Raw genomic sequence first — 20052 nt, 5'->3', positions numbered from 1 at the left:
CTTTCAACCTCAGGTTAAGACGATCCTTAATTCAGCCAAAGTTGACTTCCCAAAGTCAACTTCATGCAGTCATTGTACCAAAATCTAGGTACTAAAGCTCCGTGTGGCCAGCTTCCCAAAGTCAACTTCATGCAGCCATTGTACCAAAATCTAGGTACTAAAGCTCCGTGTGGCCAGATTCGCAAAGTATACTTCGTGTAGTCGACTTCGCCCAGTTAATTTGAGGCTTTAGGTCAGAGATTTTTAATTCCCAGCGTAAACTTTGTGCAGACTCTTCTTGGTGTTTAAAACCCCCGTGTGCATGCATGCCCATGATAAAGATCACAAGTTCACAACAAATTATTCAGGGCTTGGAAAACACAAACACAAGTTTATGCAGGGAAAAGGAAAATATGTAGGTAGCGTTGTGCTGTATGGCAGCTTACTTTCCCCAGTAGGAAGATTATAACTCAAATTTCCATGAGGGATTAAGCTCACAGGACTAATTTATTAATACCTTACCTTAGCATAAATAATAGCAGTAGCTAGAAAGTTAAACACACCAGAGCAAATAGATGATGTTTGCAAATATACCCTTCAAAAAAGTGAAAGAACGGTCAAGAAAATGAATAAGTTTTTGTCAAAAAGGCATGTTGCTGCAGTGCAGTCAGTCAGTGTGTCAGCTTTTAAACACAAACTGGTAAGCACTGTTCATGGCCAGGATTCTGTTATAGCACTTGCATTACAAATTGTTGCCCTGGTGACGGGCGTGGTGGTAAGACGTCGGCCTTTGCATTTGAACCACTTTACTGATATTGCTCATATTATTTGACCAAAATATGACATTTTACACAGATCAGTCACAGCTGAACTGGTCTACAAGATTGCATGAGCGGTCGAAGGGCGCAGTGGCATGGTGGTAAGACGTCGGCCTCCTAATCGGGAGGTCGTGAGTTCGAATCCCGGTCGCTGCCGCCTGGTGGGTTAAGAGTGGAGATTTTTCCGATCTCCCAGGTCAACTTATGTGCAGACCTGCTGGTGACTTAACCCCCTTCGTTTGTACACGCAAGCACAAGACCAAGTGCGCACGGAAAAGATCCTGTAATCCATGTCAGAGTTCGGTGGGTTATGAAAACACGAAAATACCCAGCATGCCTACTCAACGAAAGCGGAGTGAAGCTGACTATGCTCTCAGAGTACAGTGTGGGGAACCCAAATGGGCAAACGAGCTCACACGTAACCAGACAATTCTGAAACGCTGAAGAAGAAGAAGAAGAAGAAGTTGCCCTGGTATGTTTTGCGCTGATTACATAGGACTTTGAAAACCACATACCCCATTTTCTACCGAAACTAGATCTCAATCCTTCCTCATGTTTAGCATGGCCCAAGAAAATTGTCTGCCAAAAATGTTTCTACAGCAACACTCATTGTCTTTTTGTGAATTCAAAAAAACAGCAAGTTTCAAGTACAGTGTTACCTGTGATGAAAGGACACCCTTGGGACCAGCCAAAAGTGTCCTTACATTGCAGGTGGCCTTTCATGACAGGTATACTTTGGTAGAGATAATACAAAAAGGAACAAGTCGCGTAAGGCGAAAATAAAATATTTAGTCAAGTAGCTGTCGAACTCACAGAATGAAACTGAACGCAATGCCATTTTTCAGCAAGACCGTATACTCGTAGCATCGTCAGTCCACCGCTCATGGCAAAGGCAGTGAAATTGACAAGAAGAGCGGGGTAGTAGTTGCGCTAAGAAGGATAGCACGCTTTTCTGTACCTCTCTTTGTTTTAACTTTCTGAGCGTGTTTTTAATCCAAACATATCATATCTATATGTTTTTGGAATCAGGAACCGACAAGGATTAAGATGAAAGTGTTTTTAAATTGATTTCGACAATTTAATTTTGATAATAATTTTTATATATTTAATTTTCAGAGCTTGTTTTTAATCCGAATATAACATATTTATATGTTTTTGGAATCAGCAAATGATGGAGAATAAGATAAATGTAAATTTGGATCGTTTTATAAATTTTAATTTTTTTTTACAATTTTCAGATTTTTAATGACCAAAGTCATTAATTAATTTTTAAGCCACCAAGCTGAAATGCAATACCGAAGTCCGGGCTTCGTCGAAGATTACTTGACCAAAATTTCAACCAATTTGGTTGAAAAATGAGGGCGTGACAGTGCCGCCTCAACTTTCACGAAAAGCCGGATATGACGTCATCAAAGACATTTATCAAAAAAATGAAAAAAACGTTCGGGGATTTCATACCCAGGAACTCTCATGTCAAATTTCATAAAGATCGGTCCAGTAGTTTAGTCTGAATCGCTCTACACACACACAGACACACAGACACACACACACACACACACGCACATACACCACGACCCTCGTTTCGATTCCCCCTCGATGTTAAAATATTTAGTCAAAACTTGACTAAATATAACAAGAGAAAGTGTCCTTTTAAGGGAGGTCACTCCTCTCATGGGAGGGTCCACACATCGCAGGTACTGCTGTACTTTATTAGACCTTGATTTTTTTACACATTTTTAGAGATCATTTAAGTTTTCTTGACCCGTCCTCCACTTTTTTCTCAACAGTATAACTCTGCCAGGCTGTTTGGGTTGCCTTTTAGTGTTCCCTGCCTGACGTGCATTGTTTCCAAGGATTTTAATGCTTAGTAACCTGTCCTGTAAGCAAAACATTTAAAATAATTTTGATTTTATTTTGATTTTATTTTGTTGTTGTTGCAGGATCAAGTGAAAGAGGGCATTTTCAAAATCACCAGAATGAGGTGCTGGCGAATCACCACAGTTGTGAGTATCACAAGGCATTCTTGTACATATTAATGTCAGACAAAATGTGACCCGTTCTCACAAAAGGGGGCCTAAGTCGGAATTTGGATATTTGGAGATATGCATATCACTGGAAACTGCATTTAATAAGCTTTAATTTGATACCAAAAAGAAGTTTGTGTGAAAAAAATTGCGGAAGTTAAGTAAGTTACAACCGGACCATGTTCAAGGACGCCATTTTGAGAAAATCGCGATTTTTTCCTTCCCTAATTATAGTGTTGTGAGCGAATTTGTGTCTTTGAAGACATAATTAACACATTTAAATAATAAAACTCAACAAAATATTTCGGAATATGAAAGATTAGGGTATAAAGAGGTCAGAAATGCAAAAAAATGAAAATCACCCAAGTAGGCCCTCACTGCCTTTCCCAGCCGATAGCTCGGAATGGCTCGCTGCGACTTTGGCCCCCGTTTGTGAGAACGGGTCACAAATGTGACAGCTGAAATCACCTTTGCTGTATCTAGTATTAACAGGCATGAGATTTTTGCGCTGATTGGGGACTTTCAATTTTTTCAAAGCACCGGAGGGCATTCTTGTGATTTGAAGATTGCAGGTTTAAAAGAAATGATCAAATACTGGTGTAATTAACTCCCTATCTTTTTTTTAGTTTGTGTATTTTGTATACTACCTTTGATGTATATAAACATATCGTCATGTCAGACCTTGCAGATTTGTTTTGAAGGGATGACAAGTTAGTTAGTTAGCTGTTACTTTTCGGGTCCAGCGGACCATAATAGGCCAAATCAGGACCCCGAAGGGATGACAAGCAGATGTTCATGCGTTATACTGCAGTGATGAATTTTAGTATTCCCCAAAAAGAGAGTCAGGGTAGCCATCATGTTGTAAAGTGTGTAGGATGTGTAGATTTTCATGCATTATATTTTAGAGATGATTTTCAGTATCCTAAAAATGGCAAGTCAAGGTATCAGGCATGGGAATTGTCCGCCGAAAGGCAAATTTCCGCCGACATATTTTTGTAAGCAAAAGTGTCCGCCCAAAAAAAAATTGGGGGAGGCAAAAATGGTTCTGAAAACTGAATTTAATGGCAAACTTGGAGCTCTCATGACATCAAATTGCATAATTTGGGTTCTTTGGAGAAACATTTTCGGGGGGGGGGGGGGGGGGGCATGAAATTTTTCCGGGGGGGGGGGGGGCAGGCCTCCGGACCCCCCTAGTGAGGCTAGGCGCATCGTGCCGTCGACTTTGATATTACTTAAAAATTTTCAGCCTTTTTTACTTTTTTCAATTCCCATGCCTGAGGTATATTTATATTACTAGATGAATACCCGGCTTTGCCGAGTGGATCGCGAGACAGAGTATGCAGCGTGGCGGTTCGCCGGCTTAGAGCCCATGTTGAAAATGTTCATCGACCAGTTTGAACGACTCGCAAGAGAGTACAATGTGGTGGTGGTTGGTAAGCCATGTTGTTGCTGAAAGAGAAAAGAGCACAGTGTTGAAAGTGATTTGATCTGTTTTAAGACAGACACAGAAACACCGGCAAAGCTCCTGACTATTAATGTTGCAATGAATATTTACGATGGGAGGGGTAGTATTAGTGGCAATATTTTGAAGATGGGAGGGATTTTGTACACGAATTGATATACTTAGATCTGAACCAACATTGAAAACTCGGCAGGTTTCAAGTAGAAGGGTCCAGCTGAATATGCCCACCAAATTTGAAGCAGATGCATCGAGAACTTTGGCCGTGCATGGCGAACAGACAGACAGACAGACAGACAAGCCGTATATATAGATATCTATATCTATATACGGCTTGTGTGTGTCTGTCTGTCTGTCTGTCTGTCTGTTCGCCATGCACGGCCAAAGTTCTCGATGGATCTGCTTCAAATTTGGTGGGCATATTCAGGTAGACCCCGGACACAATCTGGTCGATGAACATTTTCAACACGTGCTCTCAGCGCGCAGCGCTGAACCGATTTTGCTTTTTCTGTACATCCATTCTTAGTAACTCTTCCTTATCTTCTCCAGTGTTTTGCGTGTTTATCTCCCTTCCTCCGTGTGGCGTCAATCGCGAAGCCGGGTACCTGGCGGCTCTACTTCTTACCGGCGAAGCCGGGTACCCGGCGAAGCGGGTATTCATCTAGTAAGATATATATATATATATAGAAGTCTGTGGCGTAGATGTTCATCGACCAGATTGTGTCCGGGGTCCAGCTGAATATGCCCACCAAATTTGAAGCAGATGCATCGAGAACTTTGGCCGTGCATGGCGAACAGACAGACAGACAGACAGACAGAAGCGGGTATTCATCTAGTAAGATATATATAGATAGAAGTCTGTGGTGTAGATGTTCATGCGTCAAACTGTAGTTGTTGTTTTCAGTATCCCAAAGAAGGCGAGTCAGGGTATACCAAGTCAGGGTCAGCGCAGCTCGAACTGTCCTTTGAGTACCTCATGTCCAAAGACACACTGCGCTGGATCGCCATCGTCAGTGAACAGGTCAGTTGTTTTCAGGTTTTTTTATTTTATTTTATTTGATCACTTTATTATCCCATTGCTTGGAAATTCAGATCTCTTCCTTCCGGTGAAAAGCTAGCATCATGCTAGCCAGGTGTGCGAGTGTTTAGGTGAAATCAGCTGCCTGCACTTCTGGCAGAATTATGACCAACATCTTTATGCAGTGGTGACATGGGGGTGGGGCATGGATACCATAACTTGGTCAGTCCCGGCCGAGATTCAAACCTGTGAACCTAGGATCACAAGTCCAGTGCTCTTCCATGAATTTGTGGTACAAGTTACAACAGGTCTGCCCGTTCATTGCTGGAAAGATTGCTCTTATCGCTTGTAAAAGCCTGACCAGATTTGTGGTACAAGTTACAACAGGTCTGCCCGTTCATTGCTGGAAAGATTGCTCTTATCGCTTGTAAAAGCCTGACCAGATTTGTGGTGGATGGCACAAGCCTTTCTTCTTCTTCTTCTTCTGCGTTCGTGGGCTGAAACTCCCACGTACACTACGCATACATGTCAACCCCTATCAATGTTTTCCTGTATCACATTACCAAAAAACTGTATCATCAGGCCAAAAAACTGTACATAGCGCGCGGCACCGCGGTATTACCGCGTAAGGCAGAATTTGAAAGTTGTGTTTATGGTAGTGAGGTGCATGGTATAAAGATCAATCAATTTCATCATAAAATGCCAATCAATACTGATTTCAGTGCTTCTGTTCTGATAATGAACTAAAATCAGTATTGATTTGAATTGTATGAAAAAGTGATGTGTATTGAATATGCTTTCTTATTATCATTTCATGATTTATCTATAAACTATAATGAACACAGGCAAAATCCATTCTTCACATTCCTGATTTTATGTCCAGTCCCGGATTTTCCCGAATAGTGCAAAAGTTTCCCGATTAAACATTTTTCGAGTATAGTTATATAATGACTGGAGTGTATTTTCAAGCGCCTGTACTCGGCGTAGTTTCACTTCTGAAATCTCGTTTAGCGCGAGGCTTCGTCACACAAACGCTGTGATCAAAATCGAAACTAAACGAGAATAGGCGAGATTTGTGGCTAGCGCATGCGCTTCAGTCGAATGTGGATGAGAAGCAGAAGAAGAAGCAGCAGCAGACGACCACAAAATGAAGAAAACAACGGTCCAGCGCCCGAAAGTTCTTGTAAAATTTGAAAAGAGTTACAAACAAGAGTATGACTTCATCTCCGAATCGACAAGACGCGGCATACATTTCGCGTTTTGCACCAAGTGCCGCGAAGATATCAGCATCGGACATGGACTCGGACTCGGAGGCCGGGAGGATATTGAAGCTCATTCAAGAACAGCAAAACATGAACGGAACCGTGATCGGAAACCGATCTCACGCTTTCGTCCAATCGGAATATTTCTCCCCCCTTTTTTTTTTACAAATGTCATTTTTGAAATTTCCCGTATCAATGAAGTTTTTCCGTATCAATCCCCGTCATACGCCGTATCACTCGAAAATCACGAAAAATCCGTATCCGATACGGGAAATCCGTATCAGTTGGCAACTCTGACTACGTGTTTTTTGCACGAGTGGAATTTTACGTGTATGACCGTTTTTACCCCGCCATTTAGGCAGCCATACGCCGCTTTCGGAGGAAGCATGCTGGGTATTTTTGTGTTTCTATAACCCACCGAACTCTGACATGGATTACAGGATCTTTTTCGTTGCGCACTTGGTCTTGTGCTTGCGTGTACACACGGGGGGTGTTCGGACACCGAGGAGAGTCTGCACACAAAGTTGACTCAGAAATAAATCTCTCGCCGAACGTGGGGACGAACTCACGCTGACAGCGGCCAACTGGATACAAATCCAGCGCGCTACCGATTGAGCTACATCCCCGCCCCAGCACAAGCCTTTGACAAGAACTTTAAACATTCCTTAGTTTTGAGTACGGGTAAAATGAGAATCAGATACCACTGGACAGCAGTGTACATGATGCAGACCTGGAAACCCATACGATTTTGCCGTATTTTGTACGCATGATTGTCTAGAATACGACCAGTACGGTCAGTGGAAAAAAATATGACGAGAAAAATTCCTAGACTACTTTTCTTCACAAGCGCATCCCGAAACCGAACCAGTGTTTTGACACATGATTACAGTTTTTGTCAGAAAACATTGAAAGAAGCATTTGTTTTAAATGTATTGGTTGCTTAATTAACGATGCGACGGATGCGTGTGAAGCATGTTTGAATCACGAATGTTCAAATGCTGCGTGGAGTACGCTAATTTTTCTGAAAATACACCAAGTTTGTTTAAGAATACTCCTGATGATTTTACCTGTGTGGTTTTTTTCAGGCAATGCTGATGAGCATGTGTTTGCAAAGTATGGTGGATGAACTCATCATGAAGAAACAGGGCAAAAGGTTTAAGAGGGTAAGTGAATGTTACCCTTATGTTTGTCTTGGCTGATACAGGAGCCTCTTTTAAGACCCCCCAATGTAAGACTCCCTCCTTTTTAAGACCTTTTTTTCAGATTTTCTGTTCATAATCTCTGTAAATTTACCTCCATTTTAAGACTCCCTCATTTTTAAGACCTTGTTTTTGCAGACTTTCTGTTCATAATCTCTGTAAATTTACCTCCATTTTAAGACTCCCTCCTTTTTAAGACCTGATTTTCTCAGATGTTTTGAGGTCGTAAAAAGGGGGTTCCACTGTAATTTATATGTATTGCTTTGGATCTCTGATGAGTTGCGCAGAAATCAAAGTCTGGTGGATGCATTTATCTATTTAATTTGTTGCTTTGTTTACCAGCTTTTCTCCTATTGATTTTGTAAGATTTTTATTTATTTAATCATTTCAGATTTTTTTTCTTGAGTTGATTATAATTCAAAGTAAAATGTAAAAATATTATTTGTTCATTTGTTGTAAGCTTATGTACATTTATTTAATCTAAATCAACATTTTACTTACTTTTCTGATCAATTTATTGTATCACCTATTTGGATTGATTGATTGATTGATATATTGATTGATTGATGGATTGATTTTCCAGCCGCAGGATCGACTGCAGCAAAAATCGCAGAAAGGAGGCAAACCACTGTCGCCTATTGACCCCTCTGGTGTAAGTTGCGAAGCTGTATACCCACATTTAAACATTCACACACACACACACACACACACACACACACACACACACACACACACACACACACACACACACACACACACACACATGCATGCGCACACACAAAAGCATGCACACAAGCACACACACACACACACAGACACAGACACACACACACACACACACACACACACACACACACACACATGCACACGTACACACACACACACACAAGGTTCATGATACAGTTTGGGTACATTGTACATTGAAAGTACCGTTTTCTATGTGATTAGATGTTACTGTTCATATTCTTGTCTATTTTCCCCGTGACCCTAATCTCAACTCTGCTCCATTTTTCTATCCCCTCCTGTTTACTTATGAATTTCTGCTTTTTATTCCGAGAGTTTGGTTTTGTATTGTTCGATCAGTCACGTTTTTTGTTATCCTGTGTTTGTGTTTTCTTGTGTCTAGTCCTGTCTTCTTTTCCTTGGTTTGTTTTCTTTATGTTTGTGTTCTGTGTATAAATGTGCATTGTCTTGAGTCTGTTTTGTGTGTTTGTTCATGGTTTGTGTACAAATCTAAAGTGTCTTGGATGGGTATATTTCTTTTTCCGATCCCTGTAAATGTGAATTCAGAACCTAAATATAATGAGTTTGTATATAATGTGTGTTTGTTCTCGTTTTGTGTCTCAATAAACCTACTGTGTCTTAGTTTTGTACATTTCCTTTTTCTTGGAAATGCAAATTCAGAACCTGAGTCTCTTGGTTCTATCCAATATATGTTTAAACTTGTTCATCAATTTTGTGGTCTGTGTGTAATTTTCTTCAGTGTCTTGGATTTTTGAGTCACTTGAGAAAAAGTGACTCTATGTAATCGGTCAGTGTTAGTCTGTCCGGCCGGCCGGCCGGCTGTCCGTAGACACCACCTTAACGTTGGACTTTTCTCGGAAACTATCAAAGCGATCGGGCTCATATTTTGTTTAGTCGTGACCTCCAATGACCTCTACACTTTAACGATGGTTTCGTTGACCTTTGACCTTTTTCAAGGTCACAGGTCAGCGTCAAAGGAAAAATTAGACATTTTATATCTTTGACAAAGTTCATCGGATGTGATTGAAACTTTGTAGGATTATTCTTTACATCAAAGTATTTACATCTGTAGCCTTTTACGAACGTTATCAGAAAAACAAGGGAGATAACTAGCCTTTTCTGTTCGGCAACACACAACTTAACGTTGGGCTTTTTTCGGAAACTATAAAAGTGACCGGGCTCAAATTTTATGTGAACGTGACTCATTGTGTTGTGAATAGCAATTTCTTCCTGTCCATCTGATGCCTCATATAATATTCAGAACTGCGAAAGTGACTCGATCGAGCGTTTGCTCTTCTTGTTTAAATTTCTTTTTCCGGTCCCTGTAAATATGAATTCAGAACCTGAGTATTTGGGTTCTTTCAATGTAATTATTTTACATTGTTTATCAACGTCATGGTTTGTTTGTAAATCTACAGTATCTTAGATTTGTTCATTTCTTTTTCCTATCCCTGTAAATGCTAATTCAGAACCAGAGTCCACGCTCACAGTCACCAGTGGAGACGACAGACCGAGTCAGTGTGGCAGTGGTAAAGTGCAGTCGACGAAATAACTTTGGTGTTTGTGTCCCCTTTTTCAGTTTTCTTCATTTTGGACTTGTTTCATTTTGTTTTAACTGGTTGCGGTTTGTTTGCCTGCAAACATTAACAACTTTATTTCTTCACTACATCTCTGTAACTTTAGAACGTATAAAAGCACGTGACTGCTGACTCAACGTTTAGTTCAGAGAAGCTCAGATTTGTATGTGTTCTGTTTTTCTTCTGTTTTGCACTATGATTTGTGTTAATTTTTAACCTTTTTTATTCTGACTGATCAGTCCTGTTTTTTTTGTTGGACTTTTTCCCCTCTGTACATTGTACTTTGGTTTTGTTTTGGTTTTTATATTCAGCACCTTTTCTTGTTCTTCTTCGTCTTCTTCTTCTTCATTCATGGGCTTAGACTCCCACGTTCACTCATGTTTTTAGCACGAGTGGATTTTTACGTGTATGACCGGTTTTACCCGCCATTCAGGCAGCATACGCCGATTTCGGGGGAGATCAGGTCTTAAAAAGGAGGGAGTCTTAAAATGGGGGTAAATTTACAGCGGTTTTTAGCAGAAAATCTGAGAAATTGGAGTCTTAAATTGGGGCAGTCTTAAAAGGGGGAGGGGGGTAAAACACACTTGTTATAAATAGAATGCTGAGGATTGTCAAGAAGACATTATTTATACAAAACTTGCATGAAGTGGGACCCTAGCTTGCATCAGTTCATACTTTTAAAGTTTGCTCACCAATGCAGCTGTTATTTTTCTAAATTTCAGCTTCTGTCTTTAACATTTTGAATTTGTGTTTTGCTGTTGCTTTTATAGTTTTGCTTGCAGTTTCACAGTGTTTCCTTCAAGTTCTGGCTTTTGTTGTCAACACTAGACTGGTTTAACATTAGAATTTAAGTACATTTACTTACAGTATGCTGCAGTATTGTGATGCATGAAATCATTTAAAGTATATGGAGTTGAAAAGAACAATACTGCACTTCATAAACTAACCTTAGTTTTATAAAGCAGAATGTTTCAGAATGACTTCAAAACTTACCTGTTTATTACTAACGTTTTTTAACTTTAACATCTTGGTGGGAACTAACTGTTACATGTAACAGTGATATTTGAAGCTCTGCGGCTACGTTTGCAGGTGAACATAATTAATTTGCTTACTTTCTTTTTACTAATCAACAGTTTTATGGACATTAATGGCGATTAGTGTACAGGCTACTAGGTTATTGTCATCGAGGTCCAAGGTTTGTTGTTCAAGGGAAATTATATTTACCTACATGTGTGCCTATATTACTCTAGTTTAGATGGATTATTTCTTAGCAGAGATGTAAGTTAAGTAATATTGTACTGTCGGTGTCACACAATTCTTCTCTGAAGTCAATATATCATTATTTTTATATTTATTTCTGGTTGACTGTATGAGACGTTAGTGTTATGCAGGTTGAATTTAGTTTTTCAGTCATTGTGCTCTTGCAGAAATAATAATGTTGTACAGGCGTTTATTTCAAAGAGTTATTTTTCTTGTACCAGCTATACAGCTTATCACGTTCTGGTGAGCAACACCATTGCGTGATCTAGTTGTTAAGTTTCCATGTACAGTCCAGCCTGCTCTTGCGACCACGTCTTGAAAGCGACCACCTGCCCACAACTATACAACCCCTAAGAATCCAATAAGAAGTTTTGTTCTATACAATTCACCTTTTCAAAGCAAGCACCTGTCTCTAACGACCACTTTTTGGTCGGTACGGTACCTCAGGTGGCCATTAAAGACAGGATTGACTATACCTAATGATTCATTTCCTCTTCAGTCAAGTTAGGTGTGATAAATGACCACAGAGACACATAAAACAATATCCATGTACGCCTGTATTTACCCCATGCCTTGTTCTGTTTGGCAGGAAAAATCCAAAATGAACGGAAAAGGAGAAAACGGGGTGACAGAGAACGACGCTTTTGAAGGAATTGGCGATGATGACTTGTGAGGATTCCTCGTCATGTGAACAACAGGGTTACAGAGAGAATGCAGAGTGTTACTAAAGATGGAAGGAAGAGAACCTTTGTACCAGTTTATTATGACAGTTTGATTGTATGTCGGTATGATAAGACAATTTTATCGTAATGATATGTTTGGAGACCATCCCAAATACTGGGGAACACTTAAAATTTCATGTGGTGCCCCTACATTCTGGCTATCGATGAAACCTTTTTCCCATGCATGTCAAGGTTAATGTGATATGTGCAATAGTATATTTATGTATTTGAAAATGACTTTTGTTCATAAGTAAAGCTAATAATTATTTATTAAGAGTTGAACATTAATCTTGAAATTTGAAGTCGAAATGGCACTGAAATGTGGCACATGGGAACCCAGTATGTGCATTTTTTACTTGCAAGATGCAAAAGCCATTGTGACTGGGCTTAAAAAAAAGTTATTTGAAGCTGCGGAATAAATGTAATTTGCAACGACAGCACAGGATCAAATTTTATTTTCACACGATTTCTAAAGAAACATTTAGGGGAAATTTGTCTTGTCGTTGGTAACATTCGTCGCCGGCGACCCTCCATGAGAAGCTGCATGGACCTGTGGAGGCTCTACATAAGACCACCAGCTTCATAACCAGAGCTGGACTCCAAGTGTAACCTAGGCGAACGACAAGAAGAAGAAGAAGAAGGTAACATTCGTTTCAAGGAAGGCTCTCTCGAAAAAAGAAGTCACACCAGCTTTGCATTTTCAAGAAAAAAATGGTCCCGGCCCTTGGTCAATCTTAGTCTGTACAATATATAGGTTTTTACCATATACCAAGCTGTACGGGGCTGATTAGGAATGCAATGCAGTCATTTTGAGGATGCGCAACATCGATTCCAAGGTTAGAAACTGAATTGCAGATGCCGTGTCACAAACTATGCAACCAAATGTATTTCAGAAATTTGGAGGACTCTAGCTTTGTCATGCTTATTTTATTAATAGTGTTGTCCCAGCTTTGTTCCCCCATATCTGGGATGGTCTCTAAGACATTTTAAATTCAGTCGCAAGAGAAGGAAAATTGGTGTGTGGCATAGAAGCAGACTTGTTCTGTTGAGAGAAAAACTAGATATGTCACTGCACTGAAGTTTTCAGTGACCATACGCTTCTTTCTTGTGATGAGGTTTGTTGGTGCAAACTAAAAACGCTGTTTTTATGAGAATCAAAAGTTAAAGGTTAAACATACTGTTGTGCTGTGATATCATCTGCGAATATTGAATTTGGAAACAGTTACAAAATTTCACCTCAAAGGCTTAACTCATACAGTGGATTAATCTTTGTTTTTGGATTTATCTACACAGTGGAATTTAACTTGTGCCATCATTTGTGACAGAAGATGCAGATATACAAGAGTTCATTTCAGCCACAGATATATGTGATTTTCAGAACGAAAGGAAAGTGCTGTGTTTACAGAAGAAAGAAAAAAAGCATTTATTCTGCTTGGTTGAAAAAGAGACAAGGGGAGAGAGGGAACGTTCTGTGATACAGAAAATGGAGTGGCTTTTAGTCTTTGATGTTGATTTGCCAGCATGCTGGTGCCAGAAAAACCCGGTTGCAAGAATGTTTGGCATTTATTTAACATATTTTAATACTTTTGAATGTTACTGGCATTGTTATAGATTATCCCTTTTTATATTGTTTTGTTTGGACATTGGGAAGCCAGTATTTGTTGTTCATGGTACGTTGGAACAAAGGAAGTATGTACGATTTGTATGCTGGGGAAAACATGGTTTTTACAGAGAAAAATAGATCCTTCCTGTGTAAATGAACAGTATTTATATACATGCAGTCACCCACAGATCTGTCCTGAGGCTTCCAACTGAGATGAAAGCGATAATCTTTCGACTAGAACACAATACCAAAATCTGCAGTATGTGTGGCTGCGTTGTATGTGGAGTGAGGATTTGTGCTGCATTGATCTGTCAGATTGACTTTATAGGCGCAGTCAGTTACACAATGAACTCGGTAACAACAACAAACAAAACAAAAGAAATCCCAGTGTGCAGACAGATCAGTCTGGCTGTTGACTGTTGGTATGTGTCAAAGTGGAAGTATGCTCTTATCCCAGACACCTGTCTCGTGTTTCTTTCAGGCGAGATATTCTTTCGGCTAGCCGCTCGCGAAGCTAGGAAGCGAGATTGTCTATGAAACGGTTTAATGGCTAGCTACGCAAGAATTAAACACCATTGGTTGATTCCGAAAAGGTCGTCTGCACTGGTCTGTAAAAAACCATGGACAGCCAATCGGATGGGCAGCTGCGTGGCCGCCATGTTTTCTCGCCAAGCCCAAAGCTACCTAGCGTCGGCTACCGTCACTCGCGGCGAGATGTTCCCAAGAAACGGTACTTCCTCGCCCCACTCGCCAATCTCGCCTATTCTCGCCTGTAAGAAACAGGGGACTGTTGTGATTTTGAAGATTGTCAAACAACGAAAGGATGATTTAGCTTCTGCTGGTGTGGTGTGGTTGTCTTTGAAGAAAACAAGGAAGGTGCTAACCAAAGATAAAAATATTGAAAGTCCAAGACTTAGTGCCAATCACATGTGTATGCTCTTCTCAATGGACATAATATGCCCTGTGTACTGATAATAAATGCTAACATTGAGATGAAGTGATCTAGAATCAAAGGGAAGTAAGCTGTGAATCTTGAGAGCACTTACTTCCCTTTGTTTCTTGCGCTCTGTCTCGCGTGGTTATATATGATTATTCAGATAGAGTTCAATGAAATATTTGCTGTTGCGATGATGTGAAGTTGGCTGAAAAAGAAGTCTTTTGTTTTTGTTTTGCCTCTTTTTTTGTGTGCGACTTCCTTTCCTTATCAAATAACCAAAGGGAAGTAATCGCTCTTAATGCATACGACATGTGTAATAGAGTAAGCGAGAGTTGTACGGAACCTTTTCTCCTGGCACCTGAGAGAATAACAAGCATTGAAATGAACAAGCGACTTTCATCCTCCTTGTTTGGGACTTAAACGGTGTACATACAATATGTGTGGTTTTTCATATTGATGGTAGTCATATTTAGTTTTGTCGGTTTCTCTTGTTGTTTATGTGTTTGGGGGATGGGCGAGCTTGGGTTAACTGATTTTTTCCATCAGTGAAGATTTTGTTCCATATTTCAGGTATTGTGCTACTCCTAGTGATATTTCAAACAGAATTATGGCCACTTATTTTTTTTATTCATCCCTGAGTAAAATCTAAATTCTCCAGAACCAACGTTCCGAATAGCATTGTAAAATATTCTTGATTATGTAACCCAAAATATACAGTGTTGCTTTAAATTAGTGCAATATTCTATGGACAAGAAAGGGTAACTTTTTTTTTAACATCCTCTCCCCCCCCCCCCCCCCCCCCCCCCCCCCCATTCCCTTTTCTTTCTTTTTTCTCTCCTTTTCTTTCTTTTTACATTTAGTCAAGTTTTGACTTAATGTTTTAACATAGAGGGGGAATCGAGACGAGGGTCGTGGTGTATATGTGTGTGTCTGTCTGTCTGTGCGTGTGTGTGTGTGTAGAGCGATTCAGACCAAACTACTGGACCGATCTTTATGAAATTTTACACGAGAGTTCCTGGGAATGATATACACGGATGTTTTTTTCTTTTTTTTCGATAAATACTTTTGATGACGTCATATCCGGCTTTTTGTAAAAGTTGAGGCGGCATTGTCACACCCTCATTTTTCAATAAAATTGATTGAAATTTTTGTAAAGCAATCTTCGACAAAGGCCGGACTTTGGTATTGCATTTCAGCTTGGTGGTTTACAAATTAATTTATGACTTTGGTCATTAAAAATCTGAAAATTGTAATACATTTTTTTTATATAAAACTATCCAAATTTACGTTTATCTTATTCTACATCATTTCCTGATTTCAAAAACATATAAATATGTTATATTTGGATTGAAAACAATCTCTGAAAATTAAAAATATAAAAATTATGATCAAAATTAAATTTCTGAAATTGATTTAAAAACAATTTCATCTTATTCCTTGTCGGTTCCTGATTCCAAAAACATATAGATATGATATGTTTGGTACAGAAACGCGTGCTATGCAGCACAGCGAAACCACTACCGCGCTGAACAGGCTCATCAGTTTCACTCCGTTTTGCACAAGCGGCGGACTACGGTCATTGTGAAAAAATGCAGTGCGTTCAGTTTCATTCTGTGAGTTCCACAGCTTGACTAAATGTAGTAATTTCGCCTTACGCGACTTGTTTGTAGTTGGATATGTGGCTGAAAGGATGAATGTTTGTGAAACTTCTGTCAAAGAAGGACAAAATTCCAATTGATTGGTTAGACATTTTTGTGACGTTTTTCTGATGCATAATGTTCATCGGGTAATATACCAAAGAGAAACCGAAGATGCGTTTTCTGAAATTGCTCTCTCTCTCCATTTTCTTTTTTTTAACCGCAAACTTGTTGGCACAGAGGCTTTTCCAAAGGGCTATTATGAGGATTTTTTAAATTGTTTATCATTGAGTGGTGTTTGGTGTGACTTATCGTGGTCAAGATTGCAATCAAAACGTTACGGTGCTATAATGTACACACGTTACGAGTATATCTTTACTTTCACAGCAATGTTGACTGTGACATGACAAAAAAAGACAGTAGTAATGCACAATTTTTGGAATTTTTGCGGCTTAAGCCACTTCCTTGTCAAGTACGCGAGTTGTTTTTGTTTTTTGTTTTTTTGTGTGCTAGCCAGACAAGAATTAAACATGATTGGGTACAATTGTATTAAATACCAAAGGAGTCATCAGCAGTTGTCAACGAACATGCATCTAATGGGAGAACAACATATGCAGCTGCCATGTAACGTCTTCGCTGGGCGAGCACCTCCGGAGGCATGCTCGCATATTCTCACAAAATTCTAGCTTGCCTCGACATGGCGAGCGGTCCCCAAGAAACGCTACTTCCTAGCTTGATTTGCCATATTCGCCACTGAGAAACGGGTCTCTGGACAGACTCTAGTGGTCTGTACTTCCTTTAATGTTATCCGTTACAACCCAATGCAAGTATTCAGTGGAATCATGTACTTATCTACAAAAGGAATGGGAAATTAAGTCTATATTTCAATCAACAAAGACTGCTCTGGGGTTGAGTTGCAATGAAAATATTCCCATTTTAGCAAACCTCAGAAGCCCCGAGTGGTTTAATTTTGAGGAATTAATGCTGTTTTATTAGTGTCTTAATTATCCTCTTTTTGTATTTTAACTATGTGCATATATAACATATTTTTTCTTCACTTGCAGTTGTGTTGCTTGCACTTACTATTCAGCTACTTAAATCCATGTAGTTTTATTTCTTTTGAATGTTTTCTGTTTCCTTCCTTAAATCTTTTTTTTATGAGTGGAACATATGAAAATGTATTGATGTATTAATAACCCCTTTTTATAAGTGAAGAATGCAGTTAATTTATATTATTTTCAACTCATGTCCAGATACCTAACCTCACGTGAACATTCTGTCACATCTGCTGCCATCGTCTCCTAAGGAACTGACAAATAATTTTGAGAACAAATTTTGTCTGGGTGACTTTGATACATCAGCGTGCATTTCCCTCCGCGGGCCCCTCCGTCTGGAACTCCCTGCCGCTTGAGCTTCGCCAGAGCCCCTCTCTTGAGGCGATCAAGTGTAGGTTGAAGACTCAGTTCTTCCCGTAGCTGGCTGCGACTTTCATGCTCGACGTGATGTGTTGTGCCCCAAAAGACATTCTTGTGCTGTGCTCTGTGAGAGGGATTTTCTTTGTGCTTAATATTATTTTGTTTGGACCTAGCTATTGATGTGTACATTGTTGTTAAACAGTTGTTTGTTGTATGTTTACCAGGGTTTGCTAGTGTGTGATAGGGTTCGTGTCCGTCTGAAGATGTTAGTTTCTTTGTTAGTCCTGTGTTGACAACTCTTCGACAAGCGCTTAGAACTGTACCCACGGAATACGCGCTATATAAGCTTCATATTGATTGATTGATTGAAAATTACTCGTAAGGTCACTGCAAGGCTGTGTATGGATAAGTGGGCTTTACTGTTGTTTCTTATAAGACACTTCAGAAAATCTATAGAAACAGGATTTATGTCAGCCCAGAAAATGGGTCTCGGTAGTCTAAGACCGCAAAAACATATTCTGTCAGCCACCATGACTCCTTTCCACCAGCGATCATTGACAACGTGTCTTACCTCACAATCAATGTGCATTTCAAAGGCGCAACTGAAAAAACTGACAGCGTTATTTCCTGTATTGGTCTTATATTTGGGCAATGGAGGGGGGGGGGGGCTTGTTTAGATGATTGTGTGTTAAACAACCGGTAAGCGTTTCTATTGTTGACAAAAGTGCCTGATACTATTGTGCAGACAATTCTGTCTGCATTATGTTGTATGCAACAAAACATACACGGCTTTTACGCACTCATACACAGATAGAGGCACATTTTCTAGTATTCCAATAATTTATAAGAGCATTTATAATACCTTCTGTCACTCTTGTGCATGCAGAGTTCTAGATCAAGACCCTGAAGTTAAAAGTGCAGCATTTCTTGTCTAATTCTTTCATCAAGAAGTCATAATTTGTAAATTTTTAAAAATATTGCACCAAAGTTAAAGGGTACTCTGCACTGAATTATGAAATATGTATCCATTGAACACTCAGACATGGGACTGGTCCGAATTTTATCGGAATTCCGATATTTTCCTTAGCTCACAGACCATTCTTGAGATCGATGCAAATTCGTTGAGAAAAAAAGGGGGGGGGGGGTGGTGGTGGTATGAACCGTTCAGCCGAAGCTGTCTGCGTCTGAAGTCAGTGCATTCGCACCCCAGCACTCGCGTAAACCTATAGCAGTATCATGGGTCGCGTTTGATTGGCTGTCAATCTCTGACGATTATTGCCTAGGCCTAATTATTCACCGATGGCGGTTTGCGGGTTGTTTTGATTGGCTGTCGATCTCCAAACGCCGAAGGTGAAAAAGGTAGCCTCATGGCGTCTGGATTCCGTATTGTTTTGTCGGCTGTGGAAGCTCTTGCGATCGACGACCAAAGTGTGAAAAACAAGTGGAAAGCCAACTGGCTGTCAAAAGAAGTGACTGTCATTTATTATCAACAAGAAAGAAAGGCGCCAGCTCATTGGCGACAGTATCGCCAAGATATCCATTCCCGGTCAGGCCGTGTGCACGTGGTGCGACATTGGCCACTGCGTGGTGAAATACGGACTTGGTGGAAAAAATGTGTTGGTTCTGAAAGTTTTCAAGTAAGTTTTGTGTGTGTGTGATTGTTATAATTACACTTTTGTTTAAAATGCTAAAACATATTATTCTTGTGCTTTTTATAGCTTTTTAAAAAGGCATGATCTAATTTTTTTGCTATCAGGAGAGGCCCCAAAATGGCCTTTATAATTCTAACATTCATTGTCCGTCAGGGGGGCTTTGCCCCCCTGAACCCCCTACCAGGGCGTTGCCCCTGGACCCCACTGGGCCTATGCGGCCCCTGGACCCCGGCTTACTTTCCTACTTTTGGAACATTTGCTGGTCTCATGTCTGAACATTGGATTTTTCTTATTTGAGCTAACTGTGACGTCAGAGGCGGCTAACACTAACATTTAGGCTGCTGGTCTAGACTACAAAAGAGTGCATGATTATTCGTGTTCATGCTGTTTAAAATTGTAGAAAGAATTCTTACTAAAAATGGATTGATACATAAATGCTGTTTGTATTTTTGACCAAAATATGACAGTGACACAGATCTCGAAAGTCCTTTTTCAAATTGACCGCTCAGGCAATCTTGTAGACCAGTTCAGCTGTTACTGATCTGTGTAAAATGTCATATTTTGGTCAAAAAAATATGAGCAATATCAGTAAAGTGGTTCAAATGCAAAGAAACAAGCATTCGGGTGTGTAACTGTCATATTCAGTCTAGAGACATCCTGCTTGCTGCCGCGCGAGCCGAGAACATTTTCCCTCTTTATCTTCACTGTGCAGGCTGCAAACCCCTCCGCGCGTTGGGGTTTTCAGA

At 39.9% G+C, this 20052-nt stretch overlaps 1 protein-coding gene across 3 annotated transcripts in view; it reads left to right on the top strand.

Moving 5' to 3' along the window:
- LOC138980403 (sorting nexin-17-like) overlaps positions 1-15380 on the top strand; it is a 25177-nt gene extending 9797 nt beyond the window's left edge. The window contains exons 11-16 of one of the 3 annotated variants that reach the window (XM_070353270.1): positions 2738-2800; positions 5185-5301; positions 7646-7723; positions 8343-8411; positions 9973-10032; positions 11930-15380. In XM_070353270.1, the coding sequence (XP_070209371.1) occupies positions 2738-2800; positions 5185-5301; positions 7646-7723; positions 8343-8411; positions 9973-10032; positions 11930-12013 (471 nt within the window). In that variant the 3' untranslated portion in view covers positions 12014-15380. Of the gene's footprint in view, positions 1-2737; positions 2801-5184; positions 5302-7645; positions 7724-8342; positions 8412-9972; positions 10063-11929 lie in introns of all 3 variants that reach the window. The other 2 variants (XM_070353269.1, XM_070353272.1) reach the window with 2 other exon arrangements.
- The last annotated feature ends 4672 nt before the right edge of the window (positions 15381-20052 follow it).

Source organism: Littorina saxatilis, linkage group LG11 (genome assembly GCF_037325665.1).
Source record: "Littorina saxatilis isolate snail1 linkage group LG11, US_GU_Lsax_2.0, whole genome shotgun sequence".
Taxonomy (NCBI): domain Eukaryota; kingdom Metazoa; phylum Mollusca; class Gastropoda; order Littorinimorpha; family Littorinidae; genus Littorina; species Littorina saxatilis.
Note: the sequence above shows the minus strand (reverse complement) of the source record. Positions and strands in the feature narration are given on the sequence as shown.